General features: G+C 39.7%; 1 protein-coding gene across 1 annotated transcript; it reads left to right on the plus strand.

Annotated features, from left to right (window-relative positions):
* The first annotated feature begins 1,059 nt into the window (after positions 1 to 1,059).
* LOC132839404 (ly6/PLAUR domain-containing protein 1-like) lies at positions 1,060 to 19,010 on the plus strand. Its single transcript, XM_060860355.1, has 3 exons — positions 1,060 to 1,191; positions 4,931 to 5,065; positions 16,235 to 19,010. Exons 1-3 carry the CDS (start codon positions 1,140 to 1,142, stop codon positions 16,534 to 16,536), a joined length of 489 nt encoding a protein of 162 aa, XP_060716338.1. The 5' UTR covers positions 1,060 to 1,139; the 3' UTR covers positions 16,537 to 19,010.
* The last annotated feature ends 674 nt before the right edge of the window (positions 19,011 to 19,684 follow it).

Raw genomic sequence — 19,684 nt, forward strand, 5'->3', positions numbered from 1 at the left:
CATAATTAAATCTTAGTTCACTAACAATTGGCTATTCAGCTATTCATGATTTTATGCTATTATGAGGTTGACATGAAGAAATCAAATTTAATTGCCTATTTTTAAAGAGCTTCAATTGACTACACACCTGCATCTCTATTCCAGCTAAAAAAATCAGTGTGTGTGTTTGTATGTGTGTGTATGTGTGTGTGTGCGTGTGTGTATGTCAGGTTGATAAATGAGGGGCCGTGAGGGTTGCGGAGAGTGTGATGCCGCTCCCCGAGTTGACATCATTCTCCTGAGTGTTTGTGAAAGGTTATTAAAGAGACTTTAATCAGGACTACTCCGTTTCTGTCTCACTCTGTCTGTCTCACCCCCTCTCATGGCCAGAGGTCAGTCTGTCTCTTTGTCTCTCTACATGACCAAACCATTCCCACTAACTCAGATTACAGTAGCTGGATGTTTTCATAGTCGTTTCATGGTCGTTTATTTTTATGTGATTTCCACACATTTATTTTCACATGTGATTTTCACACATTTACATGTATTTGTTTACGTTAACATAAAGAATTTATGGACATACCATGTCTTGTACCTCCTCATGATTCTCGTGTCAGAACATATTACTGACATCATCACACATGAAACGTATGATTTATCCACATGAGGAACTTTATTTCTCTGTCTGTGTGTAGCGGTGTTCTCAATGAGGCTGTATCACTAATGGGTTTCTGCTTGTGTTCACACAGTACAGTGCTCAGTAGTGATGCAGGGATAACAGGAGTGTCCTGATCTAGGTAGTGGACAGTCGACTGTTTAGTGTGTAAGAAATAAGCACAGTACACGATTTCTCGGTTTGAGACAGAGCCAATATCAGAGTGATATATAGGAATGTTTAGTTTTTATGTTAGTGTCGTTCTTACTCTGATTTCTGTACATAAATGAAAATAAAATAAAATAAAAAGTCAGACGTCGTCCTCCAAAAAGCAGCCCGCCCCCCACTCGTCTTCCTGCGGTCACGTGATGCTCTCCTGCGCCGTTCTTCCCACTGTAGGCTGCTGCAGGAGGGAAATCATCGCGCGCTGGTACACAGAGCGCTATGGACGGTGCGCGCGGGCTGCCGGGGGCTCCATAACATACTCACAAGCGCGGTGTGGAGGATGCCGGTGTTGGGCTTGAGCGTGTTAGTGGTGCTGCTCTGTCTGCGGGAGGGTGAGTAAAAATACAACAACAACAAAACACAACACTAAACAAAACGCGCTCGCACACACACGCATTCCCACATGGACACGTACACACACTCACGGATAAAGACGCGCGCGCAGTGCATCAAAGGACCTGTTACACCTGCTCACGCGGCGGAGATCAAAGTGGGACATGCCGGGGAGCGCGAGATCACACGCGTCTCTCTCTCTCTCTCTCTCTCTCTCTCTCTCTCTCTCTCTCACACACACACACACACACACACACACACACACTTTCTCTTTCTCTCTCTCTCTCTCTCTCTCTCTCTCTCTCTCTCTCTGTCTCTCACACACACACACACACTCTCCCTCACACACACACACACACACTTTCTCTCTCTGATTTATTAATTTTCTGCGAGTCATAAACTGTTAATAATACTTATTATTAATACCAGTAATACTATAACAACAACGACGACGATAGATTATAATTAACACGTGTTTTATTTATAGTTTAAGTAAAAATATCGGAAAAGAATCGCAATCGGTGTAAGACAATAATCAGCTCTCATTCTCATGTATTCTTTTTCTTCTTGTTAATAATAATAATAACAATAATAATAAGATTATTATTATTATTATTATTATTATTATTATTATTATTATTTGCACACACAAACACCTGGCGCACTTGATTTATTATTATCTTATAAATATTATTATATTATAAATAATATTATTGATTATTCTAATATTAGTACGTGAAGATGATCTGAATACACAAACTAATACTTTTTTATTAAGTACTACAATTAGAATGAAATTCCTTGTTGTTAATAGATTAGATGAAAATAAGGTGCGTGTGAGAGAGAGATAGAGAGAGATAGATAGAGAGAGAGATAGAGAGAGAGAGAGAGTGAGAGAGAGAGTGCCAGTGACTCACGTGACTTGCCATAAACTCAAACACATTTATGATTTCATAAGTCATAATTATGTCTCTATGTGTGTCTGTGTGTAGGTAATAAAAGGAAGCGTCTCATCCACATAATTTAATTAATTTAAGTTAATTAATCCTTGTTTTATTAATCAGTGAGTGACTTAATTAAGTAATAAACTCAATAGAACAGTATTACTGGTTTTTCAGTTATGCTATTAGATAAGATTTTTCCAATATCCTGATGATTCTTTACACAGTTTTGTGGTTTGTTATTTTTGAAAGACATTAAATGCTTCTCTACATAGTTTACTGCATGTGTAGTTAGATTTGGAACAGAACCGTCATGATGATGATGATGCTGAAGTTAATAGGACACACTCAAAACCTGAAATTTAAAGGAAAAAAGTTTCAAAGTGAATGTGTGAGTCGGTGCTTTGTCATGGTGTGTTTTTTTTATCCTTTCCTGTAGATCACATAAGCATTTAAACACTAATTAACAGTCTGCCCAGGGGCAAAGAACACTCTATGAACAAGTCTGTTCATAGGATCATCATTGTGTTGAAGTGCAGTTTGACCTGGTGTGCTTTTTTGTTTTTAAATCCACCAGGACACAGTGATTTTGAGTCACTGTTTCAGCAGCAGTATTTAACAAATACCAGCAGCAATTAATAAAAAAAAACAAACTAAATTTATCTTTAACATCTGGCATGGTGACTGTTGCAGGCTAGATTGAGATGAAAAGGATTTGTGTTTAAAATGATATCTGCATTATAATTTCTTTGGATTATTTTCCTTGTATCAGAAAACATCCATTGCATTCATCACCATAACACAACTACTACACGCATCCACAAGGCGTGACACAAACCAGACTTTAAACATAAAGCATTTATTATATATATATATATATATATATATATATATATATATATATATATATATATATATATATATATATATATATATACATAGATACACTGATCATCTTTAACATTAAAAGCACCTGCCTAATATTGTGTAGTTTCTCCTTGTGTCAGTGAAATGGCTCAGACTCCACAAGACCTCTGAAGGTGTGGTGTGGTATCTGATGCCAAAACAATAGCAGTAGAACCTTTAATCCTGTAAGTTTCAAAGTGGAACACCATGAATCACACTTGTGCTCAATCAGATTGAGATTTGGAGAATATGGCGATCAATCCAACAGGCTGAACTCTTTGTTATGTTCTTCAATCCATTCCTGAACAGTTTCTGCAGTGTGTCAGGCGGAGCATTATTATTCTGAAAGAGGTCACTGTCGTTAGGAAACACTGTTGCTATGAAATGGTGAACGTGGTCTGCAGCAGTATTTAAGTAGGTGGTATGTGTCAAAGTAACATCCACATGAACTCCAGGATCCAAGGTTTCCCAGCAGAACATTACCCAGTCCACTGGATGTTCTTCCTTGGAGCACTAATTTAGTTACTCTCCACTGCATACTGGGGACACCCCACCCCTACCCCACAAGGTGTTTTGGTGTTTTGGAGATGCTCTGACCATCACATCATCAACCATCACAAGTTGGCCCAAGTCACTCAGATCCTGACGCTTTTTCCTGATTCCAACACATCAACTTGAAAACGTTACTGAACACTTGCTTAATATATCACACCCCTTCATATAAATGTGTATATGAAAGACTACATTTGTCAAATGCAAATTTGTCATTGTGTTATTGTGAATGGAAGCATTAACTTTCCCTATGTTAATTAAAAAGATCATGTTTGATCATTAGTAAACACACAAAACACAAAAAAAGCATGTATCATTTCTGTGACGTTATGTGTGTGTATGTAGTGTGTGTATATATATGTGTGTGTATGTGTGTGAGTGTGTGTGAGAGAGAGAGAGAAAGAAAGAGAGAGAGAGAGAATATAAAGGTCAGTGTGTGTACTGCTGCTTTACATCATGGTAGTGAGTACATCCAGCTTTACACATCCATAATGGACACAGGTCTTATGAGCCTGCAGGTTGTTTACATTAATCATCACATGTTATTAATCTCATATTATTGAAGTGCATTTATGTCATGTCATAAATGTAGTAAATTTTGTTCAAAATGATGTGTCTATGAAGCATGAATGTGAAGTGTGTGTGTCTGTGGAGTGGTTATATGTCTGTAGAGAAGTGTGTGTATGTGTGGAGTGTTTATATGTATACAGAGAAGTGTGTGTATGTGTGTCTGTGGCACCTGAGGTAACAGTGGCAAAGGAAAATTTGCAAAGATGATAGGAGGAAGAAACCTTGAGAGGAACCAGACTCAAAAGGGAACCTCATTCTCATCTGGGAGAGTGGGATTATAAATCATTATAAACACTGAGAGTGGGATTATAAATTATTATAAACACTGAGAGTGGGATTATAAATTACTATAAACAGAGAGTGGGATTATAAATCATTATAAACACTGAGAGTGGGATTATAAATTATTATAAACACAGAGTGGGATTATAAATAACATTCTTTCTACTGTATATAGTCAGTTGAATTGTTAATCAATGATACTCATAATCATACTGACACTGCACTTATATACTGCACTATGATTAACAATAATATTTTTATTAACTGGTAAAACATGTTATATTGAAAAAATATATTGAAAGGTGTCATTAAAGCTTTAATATAAATAGAATTTTGATTTCAATAATAATATAATCATATTTAAATCCCATTTTCATACTGTGATATTTATATCACAGTATGAACAGTGTTTAGACCCATGCTATTTTGGTCAGAACCTTTCATTTTGTGTTAATAAAAGTCACCTTGTGTGTGTATGTGTGTGTAGTTGGCACTCTGCAGATTCAGTGTTATCAGTGTGAGGAGATTCGGCAAGATGACTGCTCATCACCAGAATTCATCGTTAACTGCACTGTTAATGTGCAGGACATGTGCCAGAAGGAAGTACTTATCATGGAGGATGGTAAGAGCAAAGTGTCAGACATTCATAGCATTTACACTGTTACATCATTAGAGTGTAACAGTGTTTCAGTTATAATATATATGTTACAGTACAGTGCTACATCGGTACAGTGTTACAGCAGTACAGTGTTACATCGGCCCAGTGTTACAGTGGCACAGTGTTTCAGATTTACCGTGGTACAATGGTACAGTGTTACGGTGTTACAGTGGTACAGTGTTACAGAGGTACAGTGTTACAGTGGATATAGTGTTACAGATGTGCAGTGTAGCAGCTTTACAGAACATAAACATAGAACAAAAGGTTAATATAAAGAATAATATAAAGATTAATATAATACAAAATTCAAGATTAATATTAGATATATTTAAATGTGTATGTATTTATCCCCAGTGAGCAAGTCTGAGGTGACTCAGGTGACTGTGGGGAGGAAAAAACTCCCTTAGATGGTAAAGGAAGAAACCTTGAGAGGAACCAGACTCAAAGGGCAACCCATCCTCAGAAACAGACAGGATGTTTCTCAGCTTGGCAATATTTCTAAGGTGGAAGAAGGCTGTTTTTGTGGTACGGGCGATATGATTTTCAAAAGACAAGTTGCTGTCTAATAAACACCCAGGTCTTTCACTGTCAAGCTACTAGTACTGTAACAGTACATCCCTCTAAATGGAAGTTGAAGTGTGAGAGTTTCTGTGTACTGGTTTTTGGGCCTATAAGTAGTATTTCTGTCTTATCTGAGTTTAACAACAGAAAATTACAGCTCATCCAATATTTTATCTCGCTAAGGCATTGAGTTAATTTGGACACTTTAGCTATTTCATCTGGTTTTGATGAGATGTATAACTGTGTATCGTCAGCATAACAGTGGAAACTAATCCCATGGCTTCTAATGATGTTCCCTAATGGAAGCATGTATATCGAGAAAAGCAGAGGTCCTGGGACTGATCCTTGAGGGACCCCATGATTAACTGGTAATAAACTGGAGGATTCGCCATTTATTCTACAAAATGGTATCGATCAGACAGGTAGGACAAGTGCAGTTTCTGTGCTATGATGGGGCCTGAAACCTGACTGAAACTCTTCAAAGATATTGTTCTCCTGTAAGTAGGAGCTCAGTTGAACAGACACAACCTCTTCTAGTATTTTAGACATAAACGGAAGGTGTGAAATAGGTCTGTAATTTGATAGTTAATTGGGGTCTAAATTCTGTTTCTTAATGAGGGACCTAATAACTGCCAAGTTGAAGGATTTAGGGACATAACCTAAAGATAGCGAGGAGTTAATAATATTAAGAAGAGGCTCACCAGATTTATGTAACACTTTCAGTAATTTAGTTGGAACGGAGTCTAGTAGTAGTAGTAGTAGCCTTTATTGTCACTGGTCACAGGTACCAGTGAAATTAGCCATCAACCTGCCCATACATACAATACATACAATATGACAAGGGGGGGACAGGACAGGAAGACAGGGGATTGAAAAGAAATACAGCATAACATGAGGGAAGGGAGGAGAAAAAACAACCCCCAGACTATTCTCCAGTGGGGAGTACGGTGTGGGAACAGGAAAAAACACCTCAGCAACATAAGCACATAAACAGTACACCATAAACACAGGACTTGCAACGGGGAGGGGAGTGGGGGGGTGGAGGTAGTCCAGCACAGGCAAGCAGCCATCAGGTCCTGTGGCCTTTATCTTCGGCGCTGGTCACAGACCCGCTTGTCAGACTGGCGGTACAAAGCGGCGAAGCGTGGGATGGGGGGTGGGGGTGAGTGCATATCTTTATATGTGTGTGTGTATGTGTGTGTGTATGTATGTAAGTGTAGGCCTGGAGAGTCGTTGCTCCCGGCATCAAATCTTGGTGCCTCAGTCCGCAAGATTGTCATAGCGTTACACAGCAAATTGCCATGGAGACAACCTTGATTAGGTCCCAAAGAGAGTCAACAATCAGCAGGTGTCTGTAGAAGTGGGGAAAGGAACGCAAGAGCGTCTCGCTGCAGTGCTCTTCCAGGGGAATTGTTGTTCCAACAGCGGCCTTGGCCGAGGCCAGTGCTGGTTGAGGGGAGCCGAAAGCAGATAAGATTAGGATTGTTTGGTCTTGGGGCGAGTAGACGCATTCCAATTTACACGACTACTCTCTTAGTCCATTCTGGTCTCCATATCGATCCATTTTTCTTTCCAAGCAGTGAGCTTCTCCATGATGTTAACCAAAACAGTATCCAAAGCAGTGAGCTTCATCGTGATGTTATCCATATTGCGGTTATTAGTCCCAGCCTCAGTGCTGACCGCTCTGCCACTGCATCGATCATAACGGGCAGCTTTGGGAGATTTTGAACAGCTTTTACCGTTTTCTGATACTCTCGATAACCCAGGGCAATGCCTAATCCAATCAGCAGAACTCCTGTTATCATGGTTCCGAATAGGTAGATATCTTCAATGTCCTCCACTGAAAGAGGTGCCAGACACACGACCCGCCACTTCTCCCACATGTCCATCGTATAGCCAGCTGCGAACGTTCCGGCAGGGCAGTCAGGTTCCCCCGAACCCAAGCTTCTCGTCGAGAAGATGGTGTCAATTGCGTTGAGAGACCAGTTTATCAAATCCATGATATTATTTTAGTTTGGAGAGCAGTGCAGAGAGAGTCTCTCAAAGTATAAGACAGTAGACGAGACGAAAGAAGCAAAGCAGGGAAACAAGTTGTATGAACAAGTTGTTAGTTTAACTATAGTAATAAATTTGTCTAACTCTTCCTGTCCTGTACTTGTAAAGCACTGTAGTTGTGAGTGTAGAGCTTTAGAACATCAACTATTTTGTTCCTGATGCTTTCAATTTTATCAGTGAAGAATCTCATGAAGTCCTCACTACTGAACTGAGATGGAATTGTGTGTTCAGATCTCTGGGTTTTTGTTAATCTAGCCACTGTGATAAATAAAAACCTACTATTGTTCTGATTATTTTCTATGAGTTTGTTCAGGTGCTCAGAGCCCTAGCAGCTTTTAGAGCCTGTCTATAGCTGTACATACTGTAATTTAGTATTTCTCCACTTTCGCTCGAGGTTACGGGTTTCTCTCTTGAGGGTGTGAGTATGACTATTATACCATGGTGCAGGTGTTTTGTCTCTAAACGTTTTTAATCTGATGGGACAACAGTGTTTAATGTGCTAGTGAATATAGCGCCTATGCTGTTAGTCATTACATCTAGATGGCTTGTGTTTAAGGGTACAGTAAGAAGTCCAGACAGATCAGGCAGGTTATTTGTGAATCTGTCTTTAGTGGTCAGAGTAATAGTTCTACCGAGTCAATAACGTGGTGAGACACAGTTAGTCTGTTCTACAGGTAGTGTGTACATTATGAGGTAATGGTCTGTGAAGCAGTACAGTGTAATAGAGGTACCGTTATTATAGCGTTACAGCGATACAGAGGTACAGTTTAACAACAAGACAGAGCATTACAGTGTTACAGAGGTGCAGTGTAACAGCAGTACAGTGTTACAGAGGTACAGTGTTATTTCCAAGATGGCGGCGCGGCAGTAGCACACAGCAGGAACTCCGGAGTCACTAACTAATAAAGTACAGAAATCGTGCAACAACCAACCTGCATGATGATGTACTGGATAGGCTTCGTGACCTTGGCTTGCTGTGGAGACCAGGCCTCCAGTCCATTCTACTAGCAAATGTTTGCTCCCTGGACAATAAACTGGACTACATCCGACTCGAACGCTCTCCACGGCGAGAGATTAGAAACGTGTTTGTTTTCACGGAGATGTGGCTCAGCGACAGAGTTCCGGACGCCGCCACTCAGCTAGACGGGCTAACTTCATTTTAAAGCTGACAGAAATGCAGCTCTGTGTGGTAAGACTCGCGGTGGTGGTGTGTGTGTTTATATCAACACGGAATGGTGCAAGAACTCTGTGCTTGTTTCTGCTGAATGTTCACCCCGACGGACTGTTTTTCATCACCGGAGATTTCAATCATGCAAATCTCAAGTCAGTGCTCCCTAAATTCCATCAACATGTGGACTACGAGAGGTGAAAACACACTGGACCTTGTTTACACAAACATTCCCAGCTCGTACCGTGCGGAGCCCCGCCCCCACCTCGGCTACTCAAACCACATCTCTGTTATGCTAATACCAGCATACAGACCACTCGTCAGATGCTCAAAACTGGTTCTGAAGCAGGTGAAAACCTGGCCAGCAGGAGCCACCTCTGCTCTTCAGGATACTACATCTACATCTTCAGGGAGGCTGCAACCAACGGCGACTCCGTCAACTTGGAGGAGTACATGTCAACAGTGACCAGTTACATCGGCAAGTGCATTGATGACGTGACCGTCTCCACACGCTCCAACCAGAAGCCATTGATGACTGTTAATGTGCATGCACTGCTGAGGATTAGAGACCTAGCCTTCAGAAAAGGGGACAGGGCAGCCCTAAGAACAGCAAGGGCCAAACTGTCCCGAGCCATCAAAGAGGCAAAGCGCGCACACGCCCAGACAATCCACAGCCACTTCCAAGACAGCGGGGACACCCAGCACATGTGGCAGGGCATACAGGCGATCACAAACTACAAGACAGCTTCACCTGCTTGTGATGCGCTCCCTCCCAGATGCGCTGAACGACTTCTACACTCGGTTTGAGGTGCAGAACAACATAGTGGCAAGGAAGACCATCCCGCCCCCGACGACCAGATACTTGGTCTATCCATGGCCGACGTTAGGAGAACTCTATGCAGAGTTAACCCACGGAAGGCTGCTGGACCAGATAACATTCCTGGCAGGGTGCTCAGGGAATGTGCAGAACAGCTAGCGGATGTCTGTACTGACATCTTCAACATTTCCCTGAGCAGTGCCGTTGTTCCTACGTGCCTCAAAACTACCACCATTGTTCCTGTCCCAAAGAAGTCTACAGTGTCCTGCCTCAATGACTATCATCCTGTTCACTCACACCCATAGTTATGAAGTGCTTCAAGAAGCTCGTCATGAGGCACATCAAGACCCAGCTACCACCCTCACTGGACCCCCTACAGTTCGCGTATCGTCCAAACTGCTCCACAGACGATGCCATTGCCACAGCCCTCCACTTAGCCCTCACCCATCTGGACAATAAAGACACTTATGTACGAATGCTGTTCATAGACTTTAGTTCAGCATTCAATACAATCATCCCTCAGCAACTAATTGGGAAGCTGAGCCTGCTGGGACTGAACACCTCCCTCTGCAACTGGATCCTGGACTTCCTGACTGGGAGACCTCAGTCAGTTCGGATCGGGAACAGCATCTCCAGCACCACCACACTGAACACTGGAGCCCCTCAGGGCTGCATGCTCAGACCACTGCTGTTCACCTTGCTGACTCACGACTGTGCAGCAATGCACAGATCGAATCATATTATCAAGTTCGCCGATGACACGACCGTGGTGGGTCTCATCAACAAGAGCGACGAGTCAGCATACAGGGAGGAGGTGCAACAACTAACAGCCTGGTGTAGAGCCAACAACCTTTCTCTGAATGTGAACACTGGAGCCCCTCAGGGCTGCATGCTCAGACCACTGCTGTTCACCTTGCTGACTCACGACTGTGCAGCAATGCACAGATCGAATCATATTATCAAGTTCGCCGATGACACGACCGTGGTGGGTCTCATCAACAAGAGTGACGAGTCAGCATACAGGGAGGAGGTGCAACAACTAACAGCCTGGTGTAGAGCCAACAACCTTTCTCTGAATGTGGATCAAACTATAGAGATGGTTGTGGACTTCAAAAGTGTGGATCGCAAAACCCTGCAGCGGATAGTGAGGACAGCGGAGAAGATCATTGGGGTCTCTCTTCCCTCTATCATGGACACTTACACCACACGCTGCATCCGCAAAGCCAACAGCATTGTGGATGACCCTACACACCCCTCACACACATTCTTCACCCTCCTGCCATCTGGAAAAAGGTACCGAAGCATTCGGGCCCTCATGACCAGACTGTGTAATAGTTTCTTCCCACAAGCCATCAGACTTCTCAATAACTGAACTGAACTGTACTGAGCACAACATACACACACATCATCTGTATGGACTGCACAGACCTACACAAAACACACACACTGACACATCACTGTTTACATGCTGCTTACAATCCATCAACCTTTTTGCTGTTTTGCACAAACTGTCCAACATTTCAGCCGTTTTGCACATACTATACAATATTTCAGTCGTGCTGCCTTTTGCACAATTCTATATATTATCCCAAGGACCTGCTGCTAAGAAACTGTGTTCATTCTAATTCAGTATTCAGTATTCACATTCAGTACATTCAGTATTCACATACAGTATTTACATACAATATTTATACTGGTCAGTCGGCGCTATTTCTGTTTACTGTTTATTGTCTTTTGTGTATTGTATTTTTTGTACTTTTTGTATTGTCTTGTAACTTTTTGTCTGCACTGTCTTTTGTCCTGCACTGTCTTTTGTCTTGTCTGTCTTGTTTGTCTTGTTCTGCACTGTCTTGTCTGTCTTGCCTGTCTTGCCCTGCACTGTTTGCACCAGGTTGCACTGTTTCACTTTATGTGGCTAAGACTACTTACAAGTCCTTAGCCCTGTCTTTGTTTTATGTAGCACCCTGATCCTGGAGAAACGTTGTCTCATTTCGCTATGTACTGCAGCAGCTATATATGGTTGAAATGACAATAAAAGCTTCTTGACTTGACTTGACTTGACTATAGAGGTACTGTGTTATAGAGGTACTGTGTTACAGAGGTACAGTGTTATAGAGGTACTGTGTTACAGAGGTACAGTGTTACATCAGGACAGTGTTATAGCGGGACAGTGTTACAGTGGTACAATGTTACAGAGGTACCGTGTTACAGTGGTACAGTGATACTGTGTTACATCGGTACAGTGTTACCGCAGTACAGTGTCACATTGTGCAGTGGTACAGTGTTACGGTATTGCAGCAGAACACAGTGACAGGGACAGAAAATTACTGTTATAGAGGTGCTGTGTTACAGCGGTACAGTGTTACAGCATTACATTGTTACAGCAGTGCATTGTAACAGCAGTACAGTTTCACAGAGGTACAGTGTTACAGAGGTATGGAGGTACCCTGTTACAGCGGTATGGAGGTACCCTGTTACAGCGGTACAGTGTTACAGAGGTACAGTGTTACAGCAGGACAGTGTTACAGAGGTACCGTGTTACATCAGGACAGTGTTATAGCAGGACAGTGTTACAGTGGGACAATGTTACAGAGGTACCGTGTTACAGTGGTACAGTGTTACATCAGTACAGTGTTACATCGTGCAGTGATACAGTGGTACACTGTAACAGTGGCATGGACAGAAAATTACTATAGTGGTACAGTGTTACAGAGGTACAGTGTTACAGAGGTACAGTGTAACAACGAGACAGTGTTACAGCCGTACAGTGTTACAGCAGTACAGTGTTACAGCAGGACAGTGTTACAACAGGACAGTGTTACAGCAGTACAGTGTTACAGCAGGACAGTGTTACAGCACTACAGTGTTACAGCAGGACAGTGTTACAGTGGGACAGTGTAATAGCGGGACAGTGTTACAGCAATAAGGGCACAACATTACTGCAGTAAAATGTTATAGTGATACAGTTTTAATGTTACAGCATTACAGTGTTGCAAATTTGCAACAGTAATGTAACATTGATACAGTGTAACAGTGCAAACTTAGAATTACTGTGTAACCAGCATTACAGGTATGCAGTTTTACAGAGTAAAGCAGTAGCAGTGTAAGAGAAAGAATTACAGCAGCCAGGGTGAACAATCAGGCCATTGTGGGTGCATTGGTTTTCATTCCAACCAAGCAGAAGACATACCTCTGTCTACTGAAAGCCAAGATCAACTGATGTAACAGATGGAATCAGGTGTGGCTCCTGCTTGATTACAAAGTTTAAATTTTAAATTTATATTTTTCACTAATGAGCAATTCATTATAGACTCAACACAAATTCCTGCTGAAGTTATAAAATGTTCAATGATGAAGACCCAAGCACAAAGTGTTACTATGTACAGCAGTCCCATGTATCTCCAGACTGTCCATGAGGGGACATCCTTACAAGCAGTGTCATCAAGTAAATGTTAATGAAATTGTACATTATGTGTAAAGAGCAGACAGGGATTAGCTATGACATCAAAATTAAAAGAAAGAGTCAGAAGGTGACACAGACATGGGGAACTCATGCGACAGAAAGACCATCCAGAGTTACTCTGGAATCAGAAAGCTTACTTCTTGTGGTCCTAGTACAAGAACTACTGTCTGTCAGTGTTAAGCAGGAGGAAGTTAGTAAGCCTCCACTGTCTGATGTTCTTCACACAATATTTAGTCTTATTAAGATGGTGACTTACATCTGACTTAGCTGAAACATATACAGTAGCTGTGTGTCTTCAGCATAACAGTGGAAGCTAATACCATGTTTATGAATAATTGCACCAAGAGGAAGTACTGTATATGTAAGGAGACAGTGGAAAAAAGTCTCAGAATGACAAGAGACTAAAGTTAGCATAAAGAACTTCAAACATGTTAAATTTATATCTAGGTATTTGTGTCACAACTAGTTTATCATCATAAATAACATTATACAGGCAGAATAACTGTATAATTCAATTAAGTCTACAGACTCAGTTTAATTGATATTTCTGTTACACACAGTATAATAAACTCCTGACTCCCGTGCTTTAGATGCAAGAGATCTTATATTTAACAGTCCTAGCTACAGATCAAAGGTGCTTGCTGTGCATTCACTATGATCTAATTTTGTGGCAATTAGGTTAGATCGGATAAGCGGTAGAAAATGAATGAATGAATGAATGAATAAAAGGTTACTTTTAGTTCAGGAAACAGACACAGTTTCTATATTGTGAACTCAATGCAGCCAGCATTAGACAGGATTAGCCTTCTTGTCTGCTCCCTGGCCCTGGCTCTGGATTATCACAGATTAACTAGGCCTGTTCTTAAACAATGTGTTATGAGCATATTATATTAAACATGATGTAATACATTATACATAATATAGTATTTTACAGCATTGGACATCACCATAGCTAATTTACAGACCTCTACAATATTACTCTTAGTAACCTCTGATTGGTGAAGCTGTACATTGTTAGCTCCAACATGAAAAACTACGTTCAAGTAGTAGTCAACTGCCTATGACTCTAGTGTTGACTTTGTGACTATGACGCCGAGTTGTCACCCATTCTTCCGTTTGATATCTTTAGACAGAAGAGGTTCTGTGGAAAGATTAACTGCGACAGAAAGGTGAAAAATATAATAAAAGTATTGTTCTTGTTATTTAATTGTGTCAATTGCAAAAGTACTGTACAAATAAAATTAAACTTCCGGTGTCCTCCAGTTCATGTAGTGATACAGTTGATGTGTTTTAGACTCACAGGTGTCCAATTCAGTTGTAGCACTTAGCACTGCAGAGGCTGAACATAGACATGGAGACGTTAGTGTAGTGAATAATATCAAATACAGGAGCTTTATTCAGCAACAGATAAAGCCATGTTCGTGCAAAAAATAGCACTCAAAGGGATTCTCTAGGATAACTGAGTCAATAAGGTAACTCTGTTGAAGAAGAAATCACAACCTGATGCAGATCTTGACTCTTACCATACACTCCTGGCCAAGGTCTCCTCAGATGTGACTTCTGCCAAGACTTCCTTCTACAAGGATAAGCTTGAAGCTTCAGCAAAAGACCCTCGTAAGGTCCACATTATCTTCTCTTTTTGACTCAACCCCCCGGCTCCACCTGCTTTATCCTCTCTGACTGCAGAAGATTTTGCTTCTTTTTACCACAAGAAGATTGAGAAAATCTTCAGGACCTTCACTTCAGCCACGACTGCACCTACATCTTACAGTCAGGATTCCCCTACTCCTTCGTTGTCGTATTTCTCAACCATAGCAGCAGAAGAGATTTCCAGACCATCTCACAAGACCTTCTGCCTTTCATCACCAAGATATTCAATGGATTCCTAACATCTGGTCATATACCAACTACCTACAAGAGAGCAAGGGTTATTTCCCATCTTGAAGAAACAAACAAATTGAACACAATTCTTCTTTAGTGCATATTATTTTGTTTATTATATTTATTACAATTATACTAAATTAATTCCTGCTATTTTTATTTGCAGTTTATTTTGTTGATATTATTACACTAGTGTTGTATTGTTGTGGGTGTAAATGTTGTTATCAATGTTATTGTTGTCAGCTGCTGATGTCATTGTATTTATGTTGTTATTATGTGGTGTGTCTGGTGTTATTGTTGTTAATGCTATCGATGTTTTGTGTGTGTGTTGGTGTGTGTTTTTGTGTGTTTGTGTGTGTGGTGAATAATCAATGAAGTTCTGCTAATTAACCTGGATTAACTGGATTAAGGCTCACACGACCAAGGCTTACACGTGTACATGATATATAATGAGCTATAGCTGTGGGGTGAAGATGTAGTGATATGGCAGCAAATGAAAGAGCTGTTTTCTTTAGTTAAGACAAATAATTAAGTTCTACAAAAACAAGTAAACCTGAAGTTGAATAGACTTGTGTTAAATGTGTACATGAGCTGTGTTGCTTTAACTCAGCCAGCATGATTTGATCATATGCTTTCTAAGCTATGGAATGAAATCTAAACCCAACCCAAAATCTAACACAGATTGCATATTTATTTATTGATAAGACTATAAGAGTAGAAAGATGTTGATGTTCTGCTTAATGCTATAATATATTTACACATTTTATTGAGTTCATATATAAGTTTATATAATGTAAATATTCATTAATAAAAAATAAATAAACAGTTCCCCATCCTAACCCACTTTTAGACTTTTTTTAAACCCTGTATGTGAATTAGCTAAATAACATTAATCCATTTATATTTGATACAGTGGTACAGTAACAATGTAAAAAAACATTTGTGTCCTTTTTTCTCACACAAAAGTATGAGCTGAGTAAGAGAATGAGTTCAAATAAACAATGACAATAAAAAACAAATGTGCTTATTGGAAAAAAAAATCTGGCAAAAGGAACGAATATGTTTTATTTTATTAAAAACAAAGAAAAACAAAATATTTTTCTTTAAAATGTACATTTTCTGTCTATTAAACAATAAGTACTTATATTGTGTGTGTGTGTGTGTGTGTGTGTGTGTGTGTGTACACAGGTGTACACTACAGGAAGTCATGTGCGTCATCTGGTGCATGTCTGATTGCATCATCAGGCTATCAGCAGTTCTGTACCGGGAAGCTCAACTCTGTCTGCATCACCTGCTGTAACACACCGCTGTGTAACGGGCCACGGCACAGACGCCGCCCACCCGGATCTCCTGCCCCACCCCTCTTCCTCTTGCCCCTCTCACTTCTGTTCAGCTCCACCTTCCTGTCATTGTCTTTCTCTCACTGTCTGTCTCTCCACTGGTCTGTCTCACTCAATGATGCTTCAACTCTGCACACTCGCTGTCTTTAAATCACTTACACTCAACACTTCAAAATTGTCTCACTCTTCCTGTCTCCCTCTCTGCTTACAATTAAATTTAATTTCTCCTCGGCCTATATCAGTGCCTCTCTCTCTCTCTCTCTCTCTCTCTCTCTCTCTCTCCCTCTCCTGATACACACTTAAACTGAATTTATGCCAGTCAAATATTAAAGGTCACATCCTTTTCTCAGTCTTTCACCCTTTCTATCTTTCAATTTTACTCTCTCTCTCTCTCTCTCTCTCTCTCTCTCTCTCTCTCTCTCTTCCTTTCTCTCTGTCTGTCTCTCTCCCTGAGTGTCTCTTTCTCTTTTTCTTTTTTCTCTGTGATTCTCTGTATCTCATGTATCTTTTATGGTTTTGACTGAACAAACTGTCTTTCTGTTCCTGTCTCTGTGCACTAAACAGACAGGATGTTAGTATTGGTTGGTTTATACAGGATGTGCAGGTTTATACTTCATATAACTCCATAAACTAATTACAACGCTGCACATGTTCCTTTTGAAATAAATAAACCAATAAATCCATCTGTTTATGACTCTCTCTCTCTCTCTCTCTCTCTCTCTCTCTTTTTCTCTCTCTCTGTGTTAATGTGTGTATGATATAGATATTGTTTCACCAGTAACTTAGACCATGTCGTCCCCAAGTCTCTCTTTCTTTCGAACTCTATCTGTCTTCACATCTGTAGTGTTGTATGAGTGTGGTAAGTCATGGATCTCTAGACAGAAACTCTGCTAGAGACCCTGAGGGCTTCATTAGGAGAGACAGTCGACTGTGTGTGTGTGTGTGTGTGTGTGTGTATATTTGTGTGAATGTGTGTGTGTGTGTATTTGTGTGTGTGAATGTGTGTGTGTTTGTGTGTGTTATATAAGAATGAAAGTTAGAAAATGAGGAGAGTGAAAGAAAAGGTGTATGTATGAGAGGAACTAGGGTTATCTTCTCTCCAGATTATCTCAAATTATTTTACCTCATTCTTTAACTACAGAATATCTGCCCTTCACTTCACTCTTTCACTAACTGATGTGAACTAATGATTAGTTACTGATGTGTAACTAATGATGGCTTACTGTGCATCAACATACAACTCAACTGAGTGACCGAATGTGTCTTTGTGCCCTTCTGTATTCTGGGAAAATCTTCACCCTGTAAGGTGGTATAATGATTATACCTGCACTTTAAAGAAAACTGCTTCAACATTGAAATATAATTTGTGTCAAATTTAACCAGTAGTTGAAATTGCCTTGTTAAGTATAGAAGAGCTCTGATTGTCACTCAGGCATCCCAAATAACCCAGAATTTCTATTCAGCAGTGGAGCTATGCTAACACCAGCCTGTAGAAGAATCACTTTCAGTTGCATCATGAATTTTTTATTTAAAAAATCAAAATGGAAAATTGATCTAAAGGATCTAAGCGAATCTGGTTCATATCACAAAGCCCACATCAATATCAAGATCGACATAACAAGAACTTTCTGGATTTAATCCTTTAACCCAATCCACCATATTTTGTTAAATTCACTCTATCAGAGAAACTGTCAGTAATTGTGGTGCTTGGACCTTTTATAACAGTGGATCTGTAATAACTTCAGACTAGCAGTTATTAAATCAATAAGAAACCTGGCCTTTAACTATGGGATGTGGCAAATTACACTTCATGTCATTTCATATATCCAGGATCTCAAACATCAGCACAGCACATCAAATATCATAAGAGTTTTAGTTAGAAATGAGATCTCAGCACTTGTTAAAGAGATTTAATTCTGGCCTAGGATGAGGATTGTCTTTCACCTTCAAGTAACATTTAAAACCATTCCTCTAAAAAAAGATTTTGAGAACAGCTCTCTGGTCCTTCTGTAAGATATCATTTCATTTAATCTTTTCATTTAATTCTAGCTTTATTTGTATAGTACATTAATCAATGGAAATTGGTTAATGTACCAAAAGGCAGCTTTAGAGAAATATAAATTCTACATTTCTACATGCTAATAAGCAAACCAGTGCTGATGGTGGTGAGGAAAAACTGACAACAGAGATTCTGATGATAAATAATCTCTTCTTTAACTGTGTTCTATAGTGCCAAAAAAACAGATTCAGTTATTCAGCCAAACTCAGTTATTTCTTAATTCATTACAGTTTTAACTTAATGTCTATTGTATTAAACAACAGTTACTAACTGTGCAATGATGGAGATTTGAGTGCAAACTGTTCTTAACAATTACAGTCCTAAGGCTAGCCAAGAAACACATCCACAGTTTTCCTTCTGGATTCTAACGCTATCATTTACAGTAAACTTTTAGTGATCCTTAGACTGTTCATGTGGAGCTGTTCTCAGCAGCAGGTTCCAAGTTCATTACAACATTCTAGTCACAAAATGCTTCACTAAACAATTATGTTTTCAGCCTAAACACAGAGACTGTGTCTGAATCCAGAATATTACATGGTTATTACCATGTAATAACAAGCTCTATACCTGTAATTTTTCAATTCAATTGATTTGTATTGTGTTTTTAATAATTCATATTTTCTCAAAGCAGCTTTACTTTTCTTTAGAAGTAAAGAAACAGAAAAATAAATCTAACTAAAAATAAGAATGAAAATATATAAATATATAAATTTAAAGTTTACAATTAATAAATAAAATATGAATTTAAAATGCTTTATATCTCTTACATCTATCCCTAATGAGCAAGCTGGAGGGCTTTATAAGAGTGTCTCTTGCTGTAGCCTTCTCTATTCAAGGTACCAACAAATAGCTCAAAAACCATAAATTGCAGTAGAACTGGTGAAATCCAGAAGTGTGTTTAGGTACTGTGAATATTCAGGGCAATATCCATGGGTTCATCACACTGTACAAGATCTCAGTAAATGCTTGGTTAAGTTCTGTAACAAACTGTAGGATATTGTATGTTTTCCAGATCAAAATATACAATAAACAGGTCTAATGTTAGGTGTGACTACAGTTGTGCTCAATTCATGCTGTATTCATACCCTTGGTATTTTTATAGTGTTTGAGTTGTCTTCGGTGATGAATGCGTTTTATAATACTTTCATATTATAACAATAGAGAATAAAGTGTCAAGAAATATTTCAAAAATATTAGAAAAAAGTAAAAAATACCATGTTCAGAATTATTCACACCCTT

The sequence above is a fragment of the Tachysurus vachellii genome, chromosome 24 (genome assembly GCF_030014155.1).
Source record: "Tachysurus vachellii isolate PV-2020 chromosome 24, HZAU_Pvac_v1, whole genome shotgun sequence".
In the NCBI taxonomy this organism is placed as follows: domain Eukaryota; kingdom Metazoa; phylum Chordata; class Actinopteri; order Siluriformes; family Bagridae; genus Tachysurus; species Tachysurus vachellii.

Excerpts from the sequence above, each read along its gene's own strand:
- LOC132839404 (XM_060860355.1), top strand. The coding sequence starts at position 1,140 with ATGCCGGTGTTGGGCTTGAGCGTGTTAGTGGTGCTGCTCTGTCTGCGG. Across the intron at positions 1,192-4,930 it reads GCTGCTCTGTCTGCGGGAGG|TTGGCACTCTGCAGATTCAG; the intron begins GTGAGTAAAAAT and ends ATGTGTGTGTAG. Across the intron at positions 5,066-16,234 it reads AGTACTTATCATGGAGGATG|GTGTACACTACAGGAAGTCA; the intron begins GTAAGAGCAAAG and ends GTGTGTACACAG.